This window comes from Tachyglossus aculeatus, chromosome X1 (assembly GCF_015852505.1).
Source record: "Tachyglossus aculeatus isolate mTacAcu1 chromosome X1, mTacAcu1.pri, whole genome shotgun sequence".
Classification (NCBI taxonomy): Eukaryota; Metazoa; Chordata; class Mammalia; order Monotremata; family Tachyglossidae; genus Tachyglossus; species Tachyglossus aculeatus.
In genome coordinates this window covers 87,439,740-87,462,486 of record NC_052101.1, presented here as the reverse complement: position 1 = coordinate 87,462,486, position 22,747 = coordinate 87,439,740, and the positions used below count along the sequence as shown (strand labels likewise).

The window sequence follows — 22,747 nt, the reverse complement described above, 5'->3', positions numbered from 1 at the left end:
AATCTGGATTTGTGGGGAGGAAAGGTGTACATTTAATTTGTTAATTCTCTTTCCTTAGGTGTGTGAGGGCCCAGGGGTAGGCAGAACACCACACCACACCCAGATGCCTGTATGAGTGCTGTCTGCCTCTTCATTCTTCTGAAGGTGAGGAGAAGGCAGGAAAGCAGAACAAAACCTGGGAAAGTCTGGTAGGGTTTGGCAAAGGAAGAGAGCAAGCTTTAAAGCTGAACCCTTTTTTCTTTTTAGAAATGGAGGAATTATCTGGTGAGAGCCTCAGCTTGTCAAGGAAGCCTCCTGTAGATGTAGCCAGTCCAAACTTGTCTTCTGCCGGAGCTGTCTTCATCATGTTAAAATCTTCTCTAGGAGCAGGGCTCCTAAATTTTCCATGGGCTTTCAACAAGGCTGGAGGGATCACCACAGCTGTCCTAGTGGAGCTGGTAAGTTTAACGGCAATCTCTTCATATTAAATTTTGGCAGAATTAGGTAGTTCCCTTAGACTGGGAGCCCTTTGTAAGACAGGGACTGTGTCTGATCTGCTTAGAGTGTATCTACCCCAGTGCTTAGTACAATGACTGGCACATAGTAAGTGCTTAACAAATACCACAATTACTATTATTCTGCTGAGAACAAATGAACTCTATTGAGATTGATTTGTCTCTGGTATGTTTTGTGAACAGACTGCCAACAGAAACTGTGCTGATGGAACTTTAACGTTTTTTCTTCTATAAACCAAAACTAAAGCTCCTATAGAAAGGTAGGGAACCTGGCATTTCCATCCCCTCTCTGAAAAAAGATTCCAAGGTCCCCCTGTGCTACGGTCAGGGTATATGGTGACTTGCTGTCAGATGATCTTGGCATGGCTCAAAATAATTCAGCCCAGGTAAAATGACTTTACTAGAGATGGGTTCCTCTTTAAGCCCCAATGTGGCCAACTTGGTGACCATTTGATAAAAAACACTTAACTCATATCATTCTAAGGCTTTTTGTTCATTTTTAAGATGTTTCTAAAGTCACCCCCAGCTGAGTGTTTAAACTTGGCAGTAGCTGTAAGAAGATGAAAGCTGGGTGCTGTTGAGTTGGTGGGGGTGATGGGGAGTTCTTTAATCCAGATGCTATCTCAAGAATCAGACTTGACAGGGTCAGGCACAGGGATTCTTAAAAAGGGGCAATTAATGCCCCAGATGATAAGACTCTTTTTTTTTTTTTTTTGAGACTGGTTGAGGAAAGGGTGAAAGGTGGCCAGACATATGGATTATAGGAATCAAACAGTTCCAAGGCTGCTAAACTCCCTTCGGAGTTAATTGAAATTCCAATCTGTGCCTCTGAAGTTAGACTGTTGAATCATGGAAAACACAAATGTAAATGCTTGATTATTTATGGCATCGAGTTATCTTGCTCTGATAGAAGTACCATCTGCACAGGGCCACATTTCAAAACATTGGGCTCTTAGAACAAATAGTCATTCTATTTTCAAAGCAGTCACCACCTCCTGGAAAATATGTGGCTGTGGGTTAGCCCTCTTCAAGTTTCTGGGGTTCTTACTAGCTTCTTTAGTAGCATTGCTGCAATTGTACCGTATTTCATCAGAACCTTGTTGAATGTGTGTTGATAATAATAATAATGATGGTATTTAAGCGCTTACTATGTGCAAAGCACTGTTCTAAGCGCTGGGGGGATACAAGGTGATCAGGTTGTCCCACGTGGGGCTCACAGTCTTAATCCCCATTTTACAGATGAGGTAACTGAGGGACAGCAAAGTTAAGGGACTTGTCCAAAGTCACACAGCTGACAAGTGGCAGAACTGGGATTAGAACCTATGACCTCTGACTCCCAAGCCCGCGCTCTTTCCACCGAGCCATGCTACAAGTAGCAAAACTTTCAGCTCTTTTTCATTAAGCAGCTCAAACTTTCATCTGCACCCACCAAATGAGTTGAATATATTGCAGTGTTATCAAAACTGTTCATCCACTATTCACTTTCATTAGTGTTTCTGGTTGAATACCCTGACTTAAAACACCCCAACTCCACTCTGGAGAAACTCAGCTGTGGAAGAACTGTAGCACAATTGTTGTTTGAGGGATAAAAACTCTGCTTTCATTTTTACTAGCATTAGGATGTCAGTCACTTTCTACTTTAGAGGCGTTTTCTCCTTAATTTGCAAAATTGCATGTATGTAATAATAATAATAATAATGGTATTTAAGTGCTTACTTTGTGCAGGCACTGTACTAAGTTCTGGGGTGAATACAAGCAAATTGGGTTGGACATAATTCCTGTCCTGCATGGGGCTCACAATCTTAATCCCCATTTTATAGATGAGGTAACTAAGGCACAGAGAAGTGAAGTGACTTGGCCAAGGTCACACAGGAGACAAGTGGCAGAGTCTGGATTAGAGCTCAGGACTTTTTGACTCCTAGGCCTGTGCTGTATCCACTAGGCCATGCTGCTTCTTGAAGCTTCATGCACATGAAGCTTCAGAGACCTGGCTACCCTGAGGTTGGGAAAAATTTGGTACCGTATGACACGGTTACATTACAGTGGAGTCCACTGAACCCCTGAACCTAGAGCATTTTTTTGTGTGTATGTGTGGGGGTGATCCCTATTTCCTAGCACTTTCTCCTTTACCCCCTGCCTTGCTCCAGAGTTATTGCATTCTCCTCACAGATCCTTGTTCACAAAGGGACCACTTCTGACTTGGCCAGACAGAAGCTGGGAACTTTCTCAATTTTATCTGTTGCTACCCTGCAGTTGTCCCCTCTGATGGTATGCCATGAGATAGCTGCCTTGCTTACCATATGAAGCCACCCTGGGGGCTGGTTTGTTGTCTGTCTCCCCCTTCTAGACTGTGAGCTCATTATTGGGTAGGGACCGTTTCTGTATGTTGCCGACTTGTACTTCCCAAGCGCTTAGCACAGTGCTCTGCACACAGTAAGCGCTCAATAAATACGATTGAATGAATGAATGAATATTAGCTCTTTAATACCAACCTTTAGGAAATATCAGAAAGTATCTTATTCTCTGAGATTCCAGTCATTTGTGGCCTAATAGCTATTGGGTGATAGTTAAGTAATTATCTGTCTAATTTGGTAAGATTGACAATTTAAATATGACCAGCTAAAGGATGTTTATCTGGCACATTCTTTAACTAGCAATATAGTTTCCTTTTCAGAGGACTTGAGGTCTCTGCATCATTTTCTGTTGTTTGCCCTAAATTGCAGTGGAAACCAATGAGTTGGAATAGGATGCCTCTCGGCAAAGCATTGGTCCCCTGTGCCTGATTGCTAATTAGAGCACACCCAAGAAGTAGTGTGGCCTAATGAAAAGAGCATGGGGCCTGGGACTCAGAGGACCTGTGTTCTAATCCTGGCTCCACCGTGTACCTGATGGATGGCCTTGGGCAAGTCACTTTACTTCTTTGTGCCTGAGTTACCTCATCGATAAAATGGGGATTAAGACTGTGAGCTCTATGCGGGACAGAGTCTGTGTCCAACCTGATTATCTTGAATCTACTCCAGCACTTAATATAGTGCCTGGGACACAGTAAGCACTTAATAAATACAACAATTATTATATACTCACTGTTATCATATTGGCTGATTAACAATCTAGCTTTTTGCCAGAGTAGGGAAAGAAGAAAGGGATTTGGGGGTTTAGGAGCCGGTAAGGATAGTATACCTTTTAAAGGAAAGAATATCCTTTGGAAAGAAAGGATGCTTGACCCAATTTCACTTGCAAATACAGGCAGTCCTCAGACTTAACTATGAGAAGTAGCATGACCTAATGGAAAGAGCATAGGGCTGGGAGTCCGAGGACTAATTCCAGCTCCATCACTTGCCAGCTGTGTGACCTTGGGCAAGTCAATTCACTTCTCAGAGTCTCTGTTTCCTCATCTGTAAAATGGGGATTAAATCCTACTCCCTCCTACTTAGACTGTGAACCCCATGCGGGACAGGGACTGTGTCCAAATTGATAAGTTTGTATCTACTTCAGCACTTAGAACAGTGCTTGGCACAGAGTAAGCACTTAACAAATACCATTAGTTTAGTTATCTTACCCAAGGTTCCCAAATCCTCTGCTAACCATAGACTTTACTAGTAAGAGGCTGCTCCAAGGAGTGGATCTGGGACATTTTGGTGTGCGGTTGCACAGCAATGTAGTTCATGAGGAATAATGATCCTGTGGCTTTGAAGCAGTGGCTGATTCCCCCTCGAAGATCCATGATGAAGCAGCATGATCTAGTAGAAAGAGCATGGGTCTGACAGTCAGAGGACCTGGGTTCTATTCCCAGCTCTACCACTTGCCTACTGTGTGACCTTGGGCAAATCACTTAGCTTCTCTGTGCCTTGGTTCCCTCATTTGCAAAATAGGGATTCAATACCTGTTCTCTTTCCTTCTTAGATTGTGAGCTCCATGTGGGACCAGATGATCTTGTATCTACCCCAGGGTTTAGTACAGTGCTTGATACAATGTAAGCACTTAAATACCACAATTATTATTATTATGCACCCCTAATGTGGACTGTTCTCCTTGAATGATGTTGCTTTGCAGGTTTCCTTGATCTTTCTCATCAGCGGACTGGTTATCCTGGGGTACGCTGCGTCCATTAGCAGCCATTCTACCTACCAGGGTGTCGTAAGAGAGCTCTGTGGCCAAGCGGTGGGGAAACTCTGTGAAATTTGCTTCATTGTAAACCTCTTCATGATTTCTGTGGCTTTCCTCAGAGTTGTGGGAGATCAACTGGAAAAATGTAAGCAGCATGGTTTGTTCTGTCTCTCTGTACTCCACTGTTCAGGAACAATGGTGAGTAGCGCCACCCTCCTCTCCCCCCACCACTCCCCATCGGATGTCATGCCAAGAAGCAGCAGCAGCAGAAGAGGGCTTGGCTGCCTTACTCCCGCCACCACAAAACTCATGGCAGGAGGGAGAAGAAGGATGAGGGCTACGTGGGTGGGTGACCAAAAGACTGAAAAGGGAAGGGATAAGCACTTCAGTGTGAGCCAGGTGGGATGATGGCCTCCAGGGCTAGAGGCTGCAGCTGTGGCTTGAAGACCTCTGTGTCATCTGGGGCTACCATAGGAGTCAGTGTCTGAAGACCCCACACACCATCCACACACCATCCACACACCATCCACACACCATCCTTGCTGGTTCATAGTGGAACAGGACACCTATGAACTCTTATGAAGGAGTTGAATATGCAGCTAAGTGATCCTAAGAGCCTTCCTTAGGATTATTGCCTATAGTGGGGAAAATCAGAGCCCAGTGGATGCTATTACCAACTCTCACTATTAATTACAAGGTTAATTTCCACTCTGGTAATGTGCCCCCCCACCCCCGCCCTGCTCGCCACCCCCAACTAGCTGGGAAAAAAACAATCATGAACTTCAAATATCCACTTTATAGCATCAAAAATGGAATCCAAACCCAGTGCTACTATTTGACATCAATATCAGGGTCTTGGACACTATTATTAACAAATAGTCCATGACACAGTTTTAATGTGCTAGACTCAATCAATCAGTGGCATTTATTGAGCACTTACTATGTGCAGAGCACTATTTTAAGTGCTTGGGAAAGTACAGTGCAACAGAATTAGCACACATGTTCCCTGCCCACAATGAGCTTACAGTCTAGAGAGGAAGACAGACATTAATAGGAATAAATAATTTATAATCATTTAAAGATAAGTACATTAATGCTGTGGGGTTGAGGGCAAATATCAAATGTCCCAAGGTCATAGATCCAAGTGCATAGACGATGAAGAAGGGAAAGCGAGTCTGGGAAAAGAGGGCTTAATCAGGGAAGGCCTCACAGAGAAGATGTGACTATAGTTGTTTTGTGAAGGTGGAGAGAGTGGTGATCTGGTGTATACGGAGGGGGACGGAGTTCCAGGATAGAGGGTGGATGTCAGATAGGGGTTGGTGCCAAGATAGATGAAATCGGGGCACAGTGAGGATGCAAGTGCTAGAGGAGCAGACTGCGTGGGCCGGGCTGTAGTAGGAGATCAACGAGGTGAGGTAGGCTGGGGCAAGATGATTGAGTGCTTGATGATTGAGCCGATGATACAGAATTTCTGTCTGATGTGGAGGTGGATAGACAGCCACTGGAGATTCTGGAGGAGAGGGGGAAACAAGGACTCTGAACATTTTTGTTGTTCAATGATCCGTGCAGCAGAGTGAAGTGTGGATTGGGGAGACGGGAGGCCGGGAGATCAGTGAGGAGGCAGATGCAGTAGTCAAGGCGGGTTAGGATAAGTGCTTGGATCAGCATGGTACCAGTTTGGATGGGGAGGAAAGGGCAGATTTTAGCGACGTTGTGAAGGTAGAACTGACAGTATAAGGTGACAGATTGAATATGTGGGTGGATGTTGGAATATTTCCAGTTCATTACACTTGTGCTCACAACCTTTCCATCGTCTCTTTCATCTGTCCTCTGTAGTGTGTGACTCTCTTTACCTTAACGAAACCCTCAGCGGAGCAGCCCCCTTCCCCCGGCCCTGGTACACGGACCAACGCTTCACACTATCTGTGCTGTGCATCGTCGTCATTCTCCCGCTCTCTGCCCCTCGGGAGATCGGGTTCCAGAAGTATACCAGGTACTGTTGACCACAACCTTGCTTTGTCAGAACTAAGGCTGGACTGTTGAATTTGTTTTAAACCTCAGTGTTTAATCTGAAATGAAAGAGGTGCTAGAACTCACATAAGCAGCAGCACAAAGTTCCAGATACATAGCATGAAACAGCAAGCCCAGAGGTGCCAGGGCAATGAACTAACAAACCTTGAAGTGCATCGTACCTAAGCATTGAGTATCCACCATTTTGCTTGGGGTCTTGGTGGGTTGAGATTTATTTAGGGACAGGGATTCTGGGACTGTGCTGCCACCTTCTAAAAATGGGTGAATGCTCTTTTCACCTTATTCACCCTCCCTGCTGCCTCTCTAGGCACTTGGGTCTGTATGCTTTTAACACGATATTTGCCCTACAACACTTATATACATACCCCTATATTCTCCTTTTCCCCCTATCTGTAATTTGTTTGAATGTCTGCCTCCCCCTGTAGACTGTAAGCTCCTTTTAGGCAGGGATTGTATTTACCATCTCTCTCCCAAGCACTTAGTAGAGTGCTCTGATCACAGTAAGCACTCAATAAATACTATTCCTTGCTTGCTTGGTTATAAAGATGGTAAACTAAGAGTGTCAAGCATTGCCAAACGGTAGAGTTTATGGAATGTCCATTGTATGCAAGGCTCTGTACTGAGTCCCTGGGGAGTACAACAGAAAACACCATCCCCTTCTTCAAGGAACTACTGGGGGAGACAGGTACAAGTAGTGAGAGCAGGAGAATAAACCCTATCTACAGCTGATAATAGCAACCATGGGGAATATGTGTGTATATAGAATAATGATAATTGTGGTATAGCACTGGGGTAGATACAAGGTAATTAGTTTGGATACAGTCCCTGTCCCACATAGGGCTCACAGTCTTAATCTCCATTTTCCACATGAGGTAACTGAGGCCCAGAGAAGTGAAGTGACTCACCCCAGGTCACACAGCAGATAAGTGGCAGATCTGGGATTAGAACCCAGATCCCTCTGACTCCCAGGCCCATGCTCTACCCACTAAGCCAAGTTGCTAGGATGACACAATTTGTGGTGTTGGAAATTGACTTTGGACTCAGGTTGCTGTCTACAATACCCCGAGCAATCAGGGTCAGAAAAAGGGGTCTCACCTCAAGATGAAAATGGGGATAGACCTTTCACTCTGGAGCTTAGAAATCCCCTACCTACATCAAGGCCATCAGACATCGAGGTTGGATACAGATATCTGACTTCTTAGGATGCAGGTCAGCCTGACTATGGTCATTCCTGGCATACTAAGGAAAGATACAAGTATATGTACCCAGAGGAACCAACTCTTCATCTTGAGTGTGGGGCAAAAAGTGGGCAGGGATTTTAGGGAAGATAAGGACTCGGAGGGGACAGGCTTCAGAGATTTATTTAGGCCAGCAAGCCACCATTTGGGGGTCTTTTCAGTCCAGATTGAGAACTCTCAGGTCTTGTCAGAGATTTGGCAGGAACAAGTCTGGGAGTCTGGTTCACACAGCTGTGGGGCTGTTACCCCCAATTCACCCACATAATGGGCACTTGTGATTCCTGGATTGATTTCTATTGCATAGTATTTTTTAAACCATAATTATATGCTCAGGAAGCACATACTGAACCCTATGCTGTTCATGCCTTTAGACTTCACAGGGAGATTCTACTCACGTATGTGTGTGTGTGTGTGTGTGTGTGTGTGTGTGTGTGTGTGTTTGTTTTCTAGTATCTTAGGTACTTTAGCAGCCTGTTATCTGATCCTGGTCATAATGGTGAAATATCACCTCCAGCCAGAAAGTCCCCACCAGGAGATTCCTCCTCATCCTTTGAGGTAAGTGCAAGAGTAGTTGCTTCGCATTGGTTCCTGGTTAGGCATGGTAAGTACTATAACAAAGGGGTTAAAACACTGCATAGTTCTGCAGCAGCATAGACCCGACTATTGTCAAGTCACCAACCTTCCAAACATGGATCAAACCAATTGTTGATGTAATCAGATTCCACGCCAGAGCCCAAGTCCTAATTGAGTAGCTTGTATCTACCCCAGAGCTTAGTGCAGTGCCCGGCATAGAGTAAGCACTTAACAAATACTATATTTTAAAAAAGGGAAGCTATACTCATAATGGACTCCCTCCACTTCAGTGGATGAGGACTCCAACTGGTACTAAGGCCAATCCTGGGTCACAGTTGGAACCCCTTCCTCTTGGGAGGATGGAATTCTACCAAACACCAAATGGCAGACAGATTTACTTTACCTGCTTGAAGAATGGAGTCCTGTTCGTTAGAGCTCACCCAGGGGTGGGTGGGCTGTATGTCCTGCATTGAAATGAGGTCAAATGAAGCCTCAATAGCTTATGAGCGGACAGATCAAAAATAGGTGGAAGAGCAGTGCTTTCCAGGTGTTGGGAAGATGGGTGGGGGGATATGGAATGGGGAGAATGGCCTTAACTTTAACAGGTTGCTGCACCTGTTTTTGACTGAGATTATTTTCAGTCTTGGGAAATGTAGGCCATTAGAATTTGCTAATTAACTTTAGGTGATTTGGTATTCCTCCCAAGTTGCACAGAGAGGCCAGAGCCCTATCTTGGGAGGGGAAGACCTAGGCTCCTGGGTCGTGGGTGGTCCTTTTCCATTCCAAGATGTTAACTCATGTAGAAAACAAGATAATCCATGCTCCATCTCTGCTTCCCAGGCATGAATGGGAAAGGTCTTTAAGAGCTTAGTGAGAGCTCTTTAGCAATCTGCTCTATTAAGGCCACTAATCCCCCTGAGGCTAATGGGTTCAGAGAGTTCCAAATCTACCAGGATTCTGGAAATTCAGTTATTTTGACAAGCAACTGAGCACCATCAGGAAGAGGATAGAAAACAAAGCAGAAGGCAAATTAGACGTTGATGTGCCCGGAATACTGGGTTCAGTTCTGGTCATCTCATCTGACGAAGTGCACAATAGAACTGGAGGTGACTCAAAGAAGGGCCTCTAAAGTGATCGGAAGGGTGGTGGAGAAGCTCACAAAATCACGAAGGGTGGGCAGAATTGTTCACTAAATCCTACAACACCAGTATGAGAGGTCACACATTGAAACCTGAAGGTACTAAGGTTCAAAGCAAACATAAAAAAACCCATCTTTACGCTATGGATAGCAAGCATATGGAATGCAGTACCACTGGAAGTTGGGCAGGCAGAAAAAAAATTTGTTTTTTAATGGTATTTAAGTGCTCACTATGTGCCAGCTACTGTACTGAGCCCTGGGGTAGATACAAGTTAATCAGGTTGGGCACAGTCCATAATGTCCCGCATGGGACTCACAGTCTTAATCCCCATTTTACAGATGATGTAACTGAGGCACAGAAAACTGAAGTAACTTGCCCAAGGTCACACAGCAGACAAGTGACAGAGCGGGATTAGAACCCTGGTCATTCTGACTTCCACGCCTGTGCTCGATACACTAGACCTTGTTGCTAGTCTTGAGGAGTGAGGGGGAAAAAACTCCAAGACAATGGGTCCACAGTAGTAACTGGAGGTGAATTTGGGGATGTGTCAGGGAAAGTTAATGATGTTAGATGGTCTATCCCTTACATGAGGATGGATATCAAGAAGGGCAACTATCGCATGGTTCTTCTAAGCATCTTGTTGCCACTTTGAGACAGATTACTGACTTGCTAGGATGGACTACTGGTCTGATCTGGCAATGGCAGGCTCAGGATTTTAAGTCTACTTGCCTGATGTATGTATCTAATATTCCTCTTGCTAGATTTGACTCTTCACTTCATATTTAGCAGTCAGACCACCCCCCACAGAGGAGGTTCTCTGCTCTTTTCTTCTGCTTTCCCTCCTCCTTAGTTCAATGACAGGCACAGGTGGGGTTACAACTTTGCCTAGGAATAACCTTGAGAAGGAAAGTAATGGACTCCTTCCAGAGTGAATCACCCAGGAAAGCTTACAGAAAAAGTACTCGGTTACTGCTGTCTAAAACCAAACTTTAGAGAAAATGCTCAAACAGATTTGTTTCAAAAGTTTTGTCCGTAACATGATTCCATTTGGGAGCCATACTGTTCTCATATTTTTCAAAATCTTGGTCAGTGTATTTTGAAACTTTAAATTAAACCCAGACACTAAACTAAGAATATTTTAGTTTGTTCCAATACATTGCTGTACATAACTGACTTGCTTTTTTTAAAAAAAAAACACCTTATTTTTTCAGACCGTCTTCATGGGTGTTCGTGTTTAATATTTTCCCAACTATCTGCTTTGGATTTCAGGTAACTTCAATTTGAGTCTAAAAATGAAAATCCGAATTTGGTTTTGGGCTCTTCATGAGTCTGTCATGAAGACAGACTTGGTAGGGATGGGGGATGGATTGGGAGCAATCATCCTATAATAATAATAATAATATTAATGGTATTTTTAAGCACTTAATATGTGTCAAGCACTGTTCTAAGTGCTGGGGGTAGAAACAAGTTAATCAGGTCCGACACAGGTCTCACAGTCTAAGTAAGAGGGAGAACAGGTATTGAAGCCCCATTTTACAGATGAGGAAACTGAGGCCAGAGAAGTTAAGTGACTTGTTCCAAGGTCACACAACAGACAAGTGGTGGAGCCGGGATTAGAACCCAGGTCCTTTGATTCCCAGGCTCAGGCTCTTTCCACTAGGCCATGCAGCTTATTTAGCTTTTGAATGGTTTCACAGATACTGTCGGGACATCCCTTCTTCCTTGTATCACAGTAACAAAAAGCTCCATCTGGTAGAGTGGTCATTTGTCCAGTTTTTTAAAAATCAGCAGTCTAGTTTTAAGTTGTTCCCTGTCTAGAACTGATTCAGTGTCAGAAACCTTTGGTCTGCCATTTAAATTTTCAGCGCCAAGCCTCTGTCCCTCTCGGCTCTTGCCGCTTAGTTCTGCAGCCTGAAAACAGCGGACACAGTCAGAGGGACCCTGGTGAGGAACCACAGTGGCTCTGGAGCCACTGTGGCGGGTCAGGGTGCCCTGGAGGAATATCCTAGGTTCTAGGTTTTGGCAGTGTGCTCTTATGGATAGAGCGTGAGCCTGGGAGTCAGAAGGACCTGGGCTCTAATCCCACTTCACCACTTGTCTGCTGTGTGACCTTGGGCAAATCGCTTACCTCTTGTGCCTCAGTTTCCTCATCTATAAAATGGGGATTAAGACTGTGAGCCCCATGTGGCACATAGTGAGTGCTTAACAAATGCCATTAAATAAAATGGCAGAATCTGGTGCGTTTTCACAAAATGGCATCCTTATGACATCCTTAACCTGCATTGCATGCTAGCCTAATGCATGTAAGATCATGTGCATCTTGGGGTCTGGTAGCCATCACTGGCTACCCCAACCTAACTACCTTTCCTTCTGGAGAACTTCTCTTTTGAGTAGGTTCTGTCTTCCTGAGAGAGCTTAGAGTGGCCCCTTGAGGAACAGCAATTCAGCCAAGTACAGTTTCACCTGTAGTCTATTGTGAAGGCTCTGCCCTGGAATACATAATAACTGTTCCCTTTTAAAAACAGAAGTATGTGTAAGAGGTAGTTGAAGTGGGCCAGAACATGCCAATTTGCCATAACAGCTTTCCTCTTTTTAGCCTGCCTCCCGCCTGGATCCTGGGACCACAGTACAGCCAAGAGATATCCATTTTCAAGCTGGGGTTAGGGTCCCCTGGAGTCATAAATGGGATGCAGGCATTCTCTCCTCCTGCAACCCTATCTCTGCATGAGGCCAGTGAAATGCAGTAGTTCTACCTACTAGTTATTTTAGCAGTGGGGCTAAAGGGTCCCTAAATATAAATGAAGTTGGCAGTATAGTTAGCCACAAGAATTGTCATTGCAGGGACAATTTCTCATCTGAAAAATAGAGCTAAGAGTTCTTTTCTCTCTCTGCGGCAATGTTATAAAGGTCAATAATATCTTAGGCTCTCTTTCTGCCCTTTGGCAGAGCAGCTGTTGGTGGGCGTGAGGGAGGAGAGAGGAGTAGGAAGAGCCTAAGTGGCGCTGTCTCACCATTTAACCATCAAACTTAAGAATTGTTGCCTCTATTTTTGGAGGCTCCATAAACCTACCATGGCTTCTTCAAGGGTTTTGTAAGCCTGCTCAACCCAGATTCATGGGTCCACAGGCAATTCCCAAACTGTTAGCACTCCCTCATATGGAGAGAAAAAGACCTCTGGTGGATGAATCACTTTGAGCTTTGTGAATGAAAGTGCTTATGTAAATCCATACAGTCTACTATATGATGGCCTATTGGGTGGGCCCAGACCACAATTCAGAAGTATCAGCAAAATGGAATAAACATGACCAGAAGTGAAACAAATCAGCTTTGCTACCTCTCCTAGTCCTATGGTGTAAATCAGTATTTCTGTCTGCATCTAATGGCTGGGGAAACTGTTAGAAGTTCAAGAAGTTGCATAGGTTACCCGGAACTTGCATGGGTTACTCCAGCTATCTCTACCCTCTAATTATCAGCTGAGGGGCTTTCAGGGCCCCTTAAATAACCAGGGGGTCAATGGGCATATGGATGAGTGCTACCTCTCCTGGAAAGGGCTGCTGGACATCCCTCATATTTTTTTTATGGTATTTAAGTGCTTACAGTGCTTGGCACATAGTAAGGGCTTAACACATCATAATTATTACTATTATTATTATTATTATTATTATTATTATTATATGCCAGACACTGTTCTAAGCTCTGGGGTAGATACTAGGTAATCAGGTTGGACACAGTCCATGTCCCACAGGGGGTTCACAGTCATAATCCTCATTTTACAGCTGAGGTAACTGAGAGAAGTTAAATGACTTGCCCAAGGTCACACAGCAGACAAGTGGCAGAGCTGGGACTAGAACCCAGGTCCTTCTAGACTGTTAACCCCCCATCCTAGACTGTGAACCCATTGTTGGGTAGGGATTGCTTCTATTTGTTGCCAAATTGTACTTTCCAAGCACTTAGTACAGTGCTCTGCACACAGTAAGCACTCAATAATTATGATTGAATGGATGAATTCTGACTCCCAGGCCTGTGCTCTATCCACTAGGTCACACTGCTCCTGAATGGGTCTGTTGACTGAATCAGTCAATCAATGGGTGGTATTTATTGAGTGCTTACTGTGTGAATGCTTGGAGGGAACTAGATGTCTGTGAGTTTTCCCCTTACACAAACTCCATAAGTGCTCATTTCTGGCCTATCTGTCCCCTTTCACCCGCCCCCAGTCCAGTTGGGCTTTTAGAATAATGGCAGGCCCACCCAAGGAGGCAGCCACTCGTATTCTCTAATCAAAATTTGGCAATCCTACTCACATCTCCCAAGTGAGCATTTCTTTGCTCCAAATTAGTTCCCCCCAAAAATTGGAGGTGGAAGGATTTGGGGACCATGAGTGTTGCTCAGGAAAGAAGCCCTCTCCTGGATGCGAGCCCTCAATCGTCCAATTTTGGTCTTGCACAGGGAACCGAAGGCACAGAAATGGTGAGGAGAGGGACCATTGTGGAGGTCACAGCTAGGAGTAAGTCACTGAACCTACTCAAGACTCCACTTGCCAAGTCACAACTGTTCCTAGTCAGAGTTTGGAAACCTTTTTGGAGAGAGAAAAATCCAAGTTGTGTACCATGTTGATAAAAATAGGAGCCAATCTGGAAATGGAGGTTTTAGGTGCTCTGGGTAATAGCTGTAGGGAGCAGAGCTCCTCAGGGAGTGAGAGAGGAAATTCCATAACCAAGACCTCTCCCTAAAGCACCCCAGGCACAGTCCCAAAGCCTTCGGCACCAGGAATGACCCTGTAGAGGTGGCAGACAGCAGGGTGGCAGGTTAGAACAACAAGATCATTGGTCCACCTCATCACAGCATCCAGGGGAAGGGCTGTGGCTCAGTACCAACGATAGTGTTCATCTTTCTCTCCTTTGTCTTCCAGTGTCATGAAGCCTCTGTTGCTGTCTACTGTAGCATGCACAACAGAAAGCTCACACACTGGTTCACAGTGTCTGTGCTCTCCATGCTGATCTGTTTGCTGATCTATTCCCTGACAGGTAAACTCAGCTCCTTCTTTTCCTCCTCCCTCAACTGAAAGGGACATGCAACGTTGTTGTGACTTGCTGAAATATTGATTTCTTCATTTTGGTGACCCCTGCTCTACAGTCCTCTGGCACACTGCCTAGGGGCAGCGGCCACTATTGGCGCAGTAGCCCCGGGAGAGACTCAGCCCCAGTCAGGTTCTGGAGCTGCTGCCTCTTCGTGTGGTTGTGGGTCACATGACTTCATCCTTTCCTCATGCTCCAAGGGATGCCAAATCCCATGGCTTTCCTTTGCTGTCAGCTTGTAAGTTGTGGTCTGGGGTCATGTGCATGTGAACTTTAATCTGTGAGCAACCTAGAGATCTGAGTTTTCAGAGAGAGCCTTGAAGTGAGGACTTTCATGTAGAGGGCTTGGGCTGTAGGAATTCTGGCAGTGTGTTAAGGCCACTGAACGTTTCGAGACTCTGCTGGCAGTGGTCCATTGGGGTGCTTTCTTAGTCTGGGAAGGATGGTCCACTGATTGACTTTGCTAGTGCCTACGGAGAGACTACGTTGATCAATCAATTGATAGTATTTATTGATTGATTACTAGTCTAATGTAAAGAGTAAGGGCCCAGGAGTCTGAGGGTCTGGGTTTTAATACCAGCTCTGCCACTTGCCTGCTGTGAGGCTTTGGGCAAATCACTTCATTTCTCCTTGCCTCTGTTTTCTCATCTGAACTAAGGATTCAATACCTGTTCTCCGTTCTATTTGGACTGTGAGCTCCAGGTGGGACAGGGACTGGGCCTGACCTGATTATCTTCTATCTACCCCAGAGCTTAGTACAGTGCTTGGCACATAGTAAGTTCTTAACAAATACCACAATTATTATTATTATTATTTATTGAGTCCTTACTCTGTCCACAGGATTGCACTAAGTACTTGGGAGAATACAATCAAGTTATCAGACACAATTCCTATCTCCAAGGACCTTACAATCTAGTGGGGTGGGGAGGCAGACATTAAAATAAAGCACAAGTAGAGAGAAGCAACAGAGTCTAAACATATGAATGTAATTGCTGTGGAGGTGGGTGAGTTTCTAAGGGCTTATAGGGAAGGGATTTAAGTCCATAGGTGATGCAGTAATCAAGGGGAAATTGAGTAGGGAGAAGAGAGATTAATCAGGGTAGGCCTCTTGAAGGAGATGTGATTTTTTTTTAGCAGGGCTTTGAAGATGGGGAGAGCAGTGGTCTGCCCGATGTGAAGGGGGGTGGTATTGGAGGGAGGATGTGAGCAGTCTTTATAGTTTCTACCCTCCCATGACCATGAGCCAAGAACAGTACATCTTTTGTTCAGCCAGGCCTTCCCAGAGGATTTTCCTTTACCCAGGTAGCCTTAAATACCATTATTATTATTATTATTATTTCCAGCAGGGTTTTGTGACTTGTGATTGATTGCCCACTCCTGCCCTGACTGATCAAAAGTGTCTCCTTGCCATTCACTTGTGGGAAAGATTGGGGCAGGTTCTCCACCAGACTTTTTTTTATGGTATTTGTTAATTGCTTAGTAATCAGGTTGGACACAGTCCAATATTCTGCATGGGGCTCATGGTCGATCCCCATTTCACATATGAAGTAATTAAGGCACAGAGAAGTTAAGCGACTTGCACAAGGTCACACAGCAGACAAGGAGCAGAGCCGGGATTAGAGCCAAGGTCCTTCTGACTACCAGGCCAGTGCTCTATCTACTAGGACATGCTGTTTCTCAAAGATGAGCCATCTACCAGCTTTAATACTTCCCCACTAACCCTCTGTGGACCAAAAACCAAGAGTCTTGGACAAACCACACTTGAACACTCTGGCATCTGGACAAGCAGCATGGCTTAGTGGAAAGAGCACGGGCTTGGGAGTTGAGGTCGTGGGTTCTAATTCTGTCTCTGCCACTTGTCAGCTGTGTAGCTTTGGGCAAGTCACAATTTCTCTGTGCCACAGTTATCTCATCTGTAAAATGGGGATGAAGCCTGTGAGCCCCACGTGGGACAACCTGATTACCTTGTATCTAACCCAGTGCTTAGAACAGAGCTTGGCACATAGTAAGTGCTTAACAAATGTCATCATTATTATTATTATCTGCCATCCAGCCTTCTCTGAATTCAGCAACCTTATTAAGTCAACCACTGGTCCCTGCAGAAGTTTTTCAAGCTGCCAGTGGAAACATTTAGTAGATGTGGTTTTCACTCTTTCTGGGTCAAGTCAGATAAGCTATGCATCAATATGATCTTCCATGTATTTATAAATCCTTCCGATGCTTTCCAGGCATTTATGGCTACTTGACCTTTGGGGCTGATGTTTCTGCTGATGTTCTGATGTCCTACCCTGGAAACGACATGATGATAATTGTAGCTCGACTCCTCTTTGGCATCTCCATCATCACCATCTACCCCATTGTTCTACTCCTGGGGAGGTAATAAGTGTGTTTGAGTTCATGTCATTGATCCAGAACATGGTGAGCCTCCTCTGTAAGTCTGCATGTGGGGCCGGGGGGCAGGAATCCTTTGCTTCCCACAGAATAGTGATTCAGAACTGAGGTTTTCATTCTGTTGCCAATTGATGACAATTGGATACTGTGGAGTCTGACCGGAGCACAACTGGGATGGGACTTTGTTGAGATGTGATCCCTTCTTTGAATTGGGTGAAAATCAGGGAGCAGATTGCCATAGGAAACATTTCCACAGAGACAGTGACTGGATTGACTCATTGACTGGATCTCACTCATTCTCACCATGGTAGTAGGGACGGGGCTCAGGGATTTTGCTGATGAGGAAGCTTGGTCTGTAGGGAGGAACAGGCACAGAAACCTGCCCAGGATCCACAGGGTAATGATAATAACAATAATAGTGATGATATTTGTTAAGCGCTTACTATGTTCTAAGCACTGTACTAAGTGCTAGGGTAGATACAAGGTTATCAGGTTGTCACATGTGGGGCTCACAGTCTTCATTCCCATTTTACAGATGAGGTAACTGAGGCACAGAGAAGTTAAGTGACTTGTCCAAAGTCACACAGCTGACAAGTGGCGGAGCTGGGATTAGAACCCACATCCTCTGACCCCCAAGCCCGAGCTCTTTCCACTAAGCCATGCAGGCCCACTGCACCCCTTGCCTACTGCCTCCCTTCCAGGCTAACTAGGCTATGGCTCTTTTGAAGCATTGACAGAGGCTCTTCTGAAGAAGATGCTGCCACTTAGGTGCCACTGTCAGTTGCCCTCACTTGCTCATACAGCAAAGTGGCTTCTGCTGGTAATAATAATAATTAAAAAAATTGGGTAGATACAAGATTATCAGGTCAGACACAATCCCCGTGCCACATCTAAGAGGGAGGGAGAAAAGGTGTTTCATCTTCAGTTTACAGATGAGTAAACTGAGGCACCAAAAAGCAAAGTGACTTGCCCATGGTCACACAGCAAAAAAGTGGGACTCCCAGGCCTTTGCTCTTTCCACAAGGCCATGCTACTCCTCGACAAAAAGGTTGATTGTGGCTGAGACTTGTACATTGATGTTGGCTTTGTGTGCTGGAACCACCCTTGAGAATAAGGATAGGTTTTTTTTAAAAAAAGTTTTGTTATTTAACACTTACTATGTGCCAGGCACTGTACTAAACTCTGGAGGTAGATACAAGCTAATCAGGTTGGACACAGTCCATGTCCCACGTGGGGATTACATCATTAATCCCTATTTTACAGATGAGTAACTGAGGCACAGAGAAGTCAAGTGACTTGCCCAAAGTCACATAGCAGACAAAGGGTGGAGTCATGATTTGAACCCAGGTCCTTCTGACTCCCAGGCCCATGCTCTATCCATTAGGCCACACTGCTTCTTGACACCCGCCCCCCCTCTATAGAACAGATAAGTGCTCATTTGGGGAGGATGAAAGACAGTACCCTGAAGTGAAAGAGACAATAACTTCTGGAGAAAGGACCACCAGTCAGGATATCAGTGTGATTTGTGAAGAAGAAGCGTCATGGCCTAAAAGAAAGAGTCTAAGCATGGGAGTCAGGGGACCTGGGCTCTAATCCCTGCCCTGCCAATGGCTTGCTGTATGACCTTGGACAAATCACTTAACTTTTCTGTGCCTCAGTTTCCTCACCTATAAAATATAAATTAAATACCTGTTCTCTCTCTCCTATTTAGACTGTGGGCCCCATGTGGGGCAGGGACTGTGGAGCCCGTTGTTGGGTAGGGACTGTCCCCATATATTGCTGACTTGTACTTCCCAAGTGCTTAGTACAGTGCTCTCCACACAGTAAGTGCTCAATAAATAAGATTGAATGAATGAATGATTAACCCATCTCTATCCCAGCACTTAGTATAGTGCTTGATGCACAGTAAGTGCTTAACAAATACAGTAATAATAATAATATTAAAAAGATGCCCAAGCTGTTGGTGTCACCTGAGGCTTTTGGGATCTGTCCTCTAGGTCAGTGACACAGGATGTCTGTGCACCTGTGCTGTCTGCAAAGCCCTCAGAGGCTTTGGCCAGAATGTTGCTGACGGTGCTGTGGATTGCCACGACGCTCCTTGTTGCTCTGTTTGTCCCTGACATCAGCAAGGTCATTAGTTTGATTGGAGGGATCAGTGCTTTCTTCATCTTCATCTTCCCAGGTGAGACTCTGCTTTGAGGTGATTATCTTTCCTGGAAGACAGTCCAGTGACTGACTGCTTCATGGAAAGGGTCTTGGCTACTCATGGGATCGGAGGGGTGGGTGTTCTAAGAGGGAGGCCAGCAAGATGCTCTGTGGGACCCGAGTCTTCACTGGGGAAACTGGCTGGCTTTTGAAGCACTCTGTAGCTTGAGACATTTAGGAATAATCATGCCTTATTGAACCCCGTGGGATTCTGTTGGGCTCAGAGTAGGTAGGGAGTTTCCTGCCCCAGCGGCCTGAGTCAGAATGGGAAAAACGTGCCCTGACATCAGGTGGCTTTCCTTCTTCCTGGAGTGATTCAGGGGTCTGTCTCCTTTGGCGGTGGGAAAAGGGGATGGGAAAGTTTGGCCGAATATTCTTCTAGCAGTGTTAAACATGGTGTGAGGTGGGCAGCCCTCTGAATGGACCTTCGTTTTTGTTAGGTTTGGGAACAGGTGCTCTTGGAGAGGAAAATTGAAGTTACATAGGGGAGGGGTGAAGGGAAGGTTTGGACAGAGGTTCCATTTCTCCTGCACCCATCACCATTAACTTCTCTACCAGGGAATTAGCTTTCAGTTGGATCTCGGGGCCAAGAGAGTTGAGGATGTTTTCTATTTTTTTAACCAAAGTTCAACTCTACACGATAGAAAACATTAGCCAGGCTCAGTTTGTATGTGTGTGTTGGTGAGGGATCACTTCCACCCTCCCTTTCAATTCAACCTCAGGGAAAGGATTTTCTTTTTTCTAGGTCATACTTTCCTTACTACCACCTCAACAACTTAAGCACTCCTAGCTACCTGTAGCACTTAATGTACATAGGGACTGACAGTCTACAATTTCCACACATTTTTATTCACCTATCCATCTTTCCATTTTCTTGGTATAATCAGTTGTATCACTCTCTTTTTCCTCCTAATTTTGTGTCTGTCTCTCCCATTAGAGTACAAGCTCTTTGAAGGCAGGGAAATTTCCCCTCGGCACTTAATACAGTGCTCTGCTACATTGTCGACTCACATAAGTACTTCCCAAGCACTTAGTACAGTGCTCTGCACACAGTAAGTGCTCAATAAATACGATTGAATGAATGAATAAGTACTTTCGATGGGTGGTTTCTGTGGCTTGTCACGCTGAAAAGCTGGACTATTTCCAGATTAGTTTGGCAAAGTTGAGTGTGCGTTTTCACTCTCAGTCCCCAAGCTCCTTCCCCATTTAGGTAGTGTGGAGTTGGTTCTGGTGAAACTCAAAGGAGGGGGAAGTCTCAGGAAGTTGTTAGGGGTCGGGGGACTGCCAATCACTGTGTCTTTTCCATTGGCAGGACTGTGTCTCATCTGTGCGATGGAGACTGAGAGCATCCAGCCAAAAACAAAGTAAGTTTGCCCTAGCATATGTAGCACAGCTTCTCCGAGTCAGCCATGCTATGTCCTTCGGGCTGTGATTCTGGATTCCTCCTCTGTCCCTTTTGTCTCTTGCCCATTGCCTTCCCAGTTCCCACTACTCTTTGCCCTCCACTCTATGACTTCCAGCTCTCTTCAAAGGAAAGTCACCATCCCAAACCAAGAGGTGGGTGGTGTTACCATACTTTTGAATGTGGTGAGATGAGTAAGGCCCCACCCCAATGGTAGGGAGTTGCTAGCAACTTGTTAAGCACCAAGCTTCAGCGATCTGATCCACCAATTAGTGGATCATTAGGATCTGCAGATGAACCCTTGAAATCTGCTTCCTCTTGACTTTTCTGCTAGTTGCAAGGAGATGCCTTGTTGCTGAAAGTATGGTCTTTGAAAGACAGTGGTCACACTCTCAGGCCTCTGGTCCGTGAACACCTTCTCTTGGCTGTCCTGGCTGTCCTCATTTATCCTTCAGAAACCCAAGGACGGGTTCTGAATGTGACTGGTGTCCTGGGTGGTGCAGAGGCAGAAAAAGAACTACATTCCAGTGGGAAGCAGTGAGGCAAAGTGGATAGAGAATATGCCTGGAATTAGAAGGATCTGGGTTCTAATCCTGACTCCACCACTTGCCTGCTATGTGATCTTGGGCAAGTCACTTAACTTCTCTGTGCTTCAGTCACCTCATTTGTAAAATGGGGATTAAGACCGTGAGCCCCATGTGGGACATGAACTGTGTCCAACCTGATGAGCATGTATCTACTCCAGCGCTTAGTACAGTGCCTGGTGTATAGTTAGCATTTAACAAATAGCATAAAAATAAAACTCGTTTTGACTTTGTTGTTTGTAAGTTGCTTGTGGGCAGGGATATCTCTACTGCCCCTGCCTTTTTGTATGTATTCTCCCAAGCACAGCACACAGTGATCTGTACAGAATGCTCTGCACACAGTAAGTAATCAATAAATACCATTGATTGATTAATGGGGTTTGAGATGTTATCTGTGCATGCTACCTCACACCTCTGTCTTTGTTTCTCTGATGCACCCCTAATCCCTAGTCATGGCAACAACTGACATGAGCCTGTGGTGATTTGGAGGCTATGAAGAAAGATGGTAACATCTCAAGGATCCTGGCATAATCCATTAGGAGTTCTTGGATCAGAGATCAAACTAACATTTAGAAAGGGAAAGTTTAGGAAAAGCTATTTCTGCCCAGAGATGTTTTGAATTAATGAATAAATAGTATTTATTGGGTTTTACCTTTACCTCTCTTTTAGGTAACCCTTAGCTTTGTTATTCTGGTTATAGGATACCTAGACCATTCCCTGTTCCCCTTTCTGCCACCTTCTGGGCACCTCACTGCTCATTCACACCTCCAACCTTGCCTAAGCAAGGGAAGAGCTGGAATTCAGATTTTTTAGCTGTTTTTTTTCTGGCAACAGGACAACTCTGGTGCAATGTTTTCAGGGATATTGGATGAAGTGTGGTATTTTACATGGATTTCAATCCTCCATGCAGTCTTTCATCACCATGAATGATTCAGCAATGGTTTTTTGTTCAAAATAGATATTGCCTCTGATCAATCAATCAGTGGTATTTATTGAGAGCATTCTATGGGCACTTGGGAGAATATGATACAATAAAATTAGCAGCATGTTCTCTGTCCACAATGAGCTTACAGTATAGAGTCTTTAAGGCTGTTGAGCTACATGTAGGACATAAAAGTCCATAAAGGATTATAAAGGGTATGATCTCCTTCTGAGATGCAGTTGCACTCTTGAACCTAAGAAAATTCTTTTATTAAATTCTCTCATTTGTTTTTCTGACCCTTTCTGGTGACTAAATTGGGCTTCATTCCATCTCTAGGTCCTGTTTGATAAGCTGGGGTGTAATCTCCATCCTCTCCGGAACATTTATCTTTGGGCAGAGCACGTCTGCTGCCATCATGGACCTGCTCAGCTCATCCTAGGGTTGTGGGTGGCTGTCGTTCAAACCTGCTGAGGCGGAAGGATGGCATAGACAGGAGGCTTCTCCTGCAAAGTGTATCATGACAAATTTTAGGAGTCTCACAGACCATAAGGCACCCTTCATCTGCGATCATTTCATGAGGGTATTT

At 44.9% G+C, this 22,747-nt stretch overlaps 1 protein-coding gene across 1 annotated transcript; it reads left to right on the top strand.

Annotated features, from left to right (window-relative positions):
- The first annotated feature begins 248 nt into the window (after nt 1-248).
- Nucleotides 249-22,722, top strand: SLC38A8 (solute carrier family 38 member 8). Its single transcript, XM_038740569.1, has 10 exons — nt 249-437; nt 4,548-4,746; nt 6,438-6,594; nt 8,321-8,425; nt 10,794-10,851; nt 14,492-14,606; nt 16,886-17,033; nt 19,046-19,230; nt 20,566-20,617; nt 22,498-22,722. The coding sequence occupies exons 1-10, from the start codon at nt 249-251 to the stop codon at nt 22,598-22,600; spliced, it is 1,311 nt and encodes a 436-aa protein (XP_038596497.1). The 3' UTR covers nt 22,601-22,722.
- Nucleotides 22,723-22,747: the final 25 nt, after the last annotated feature.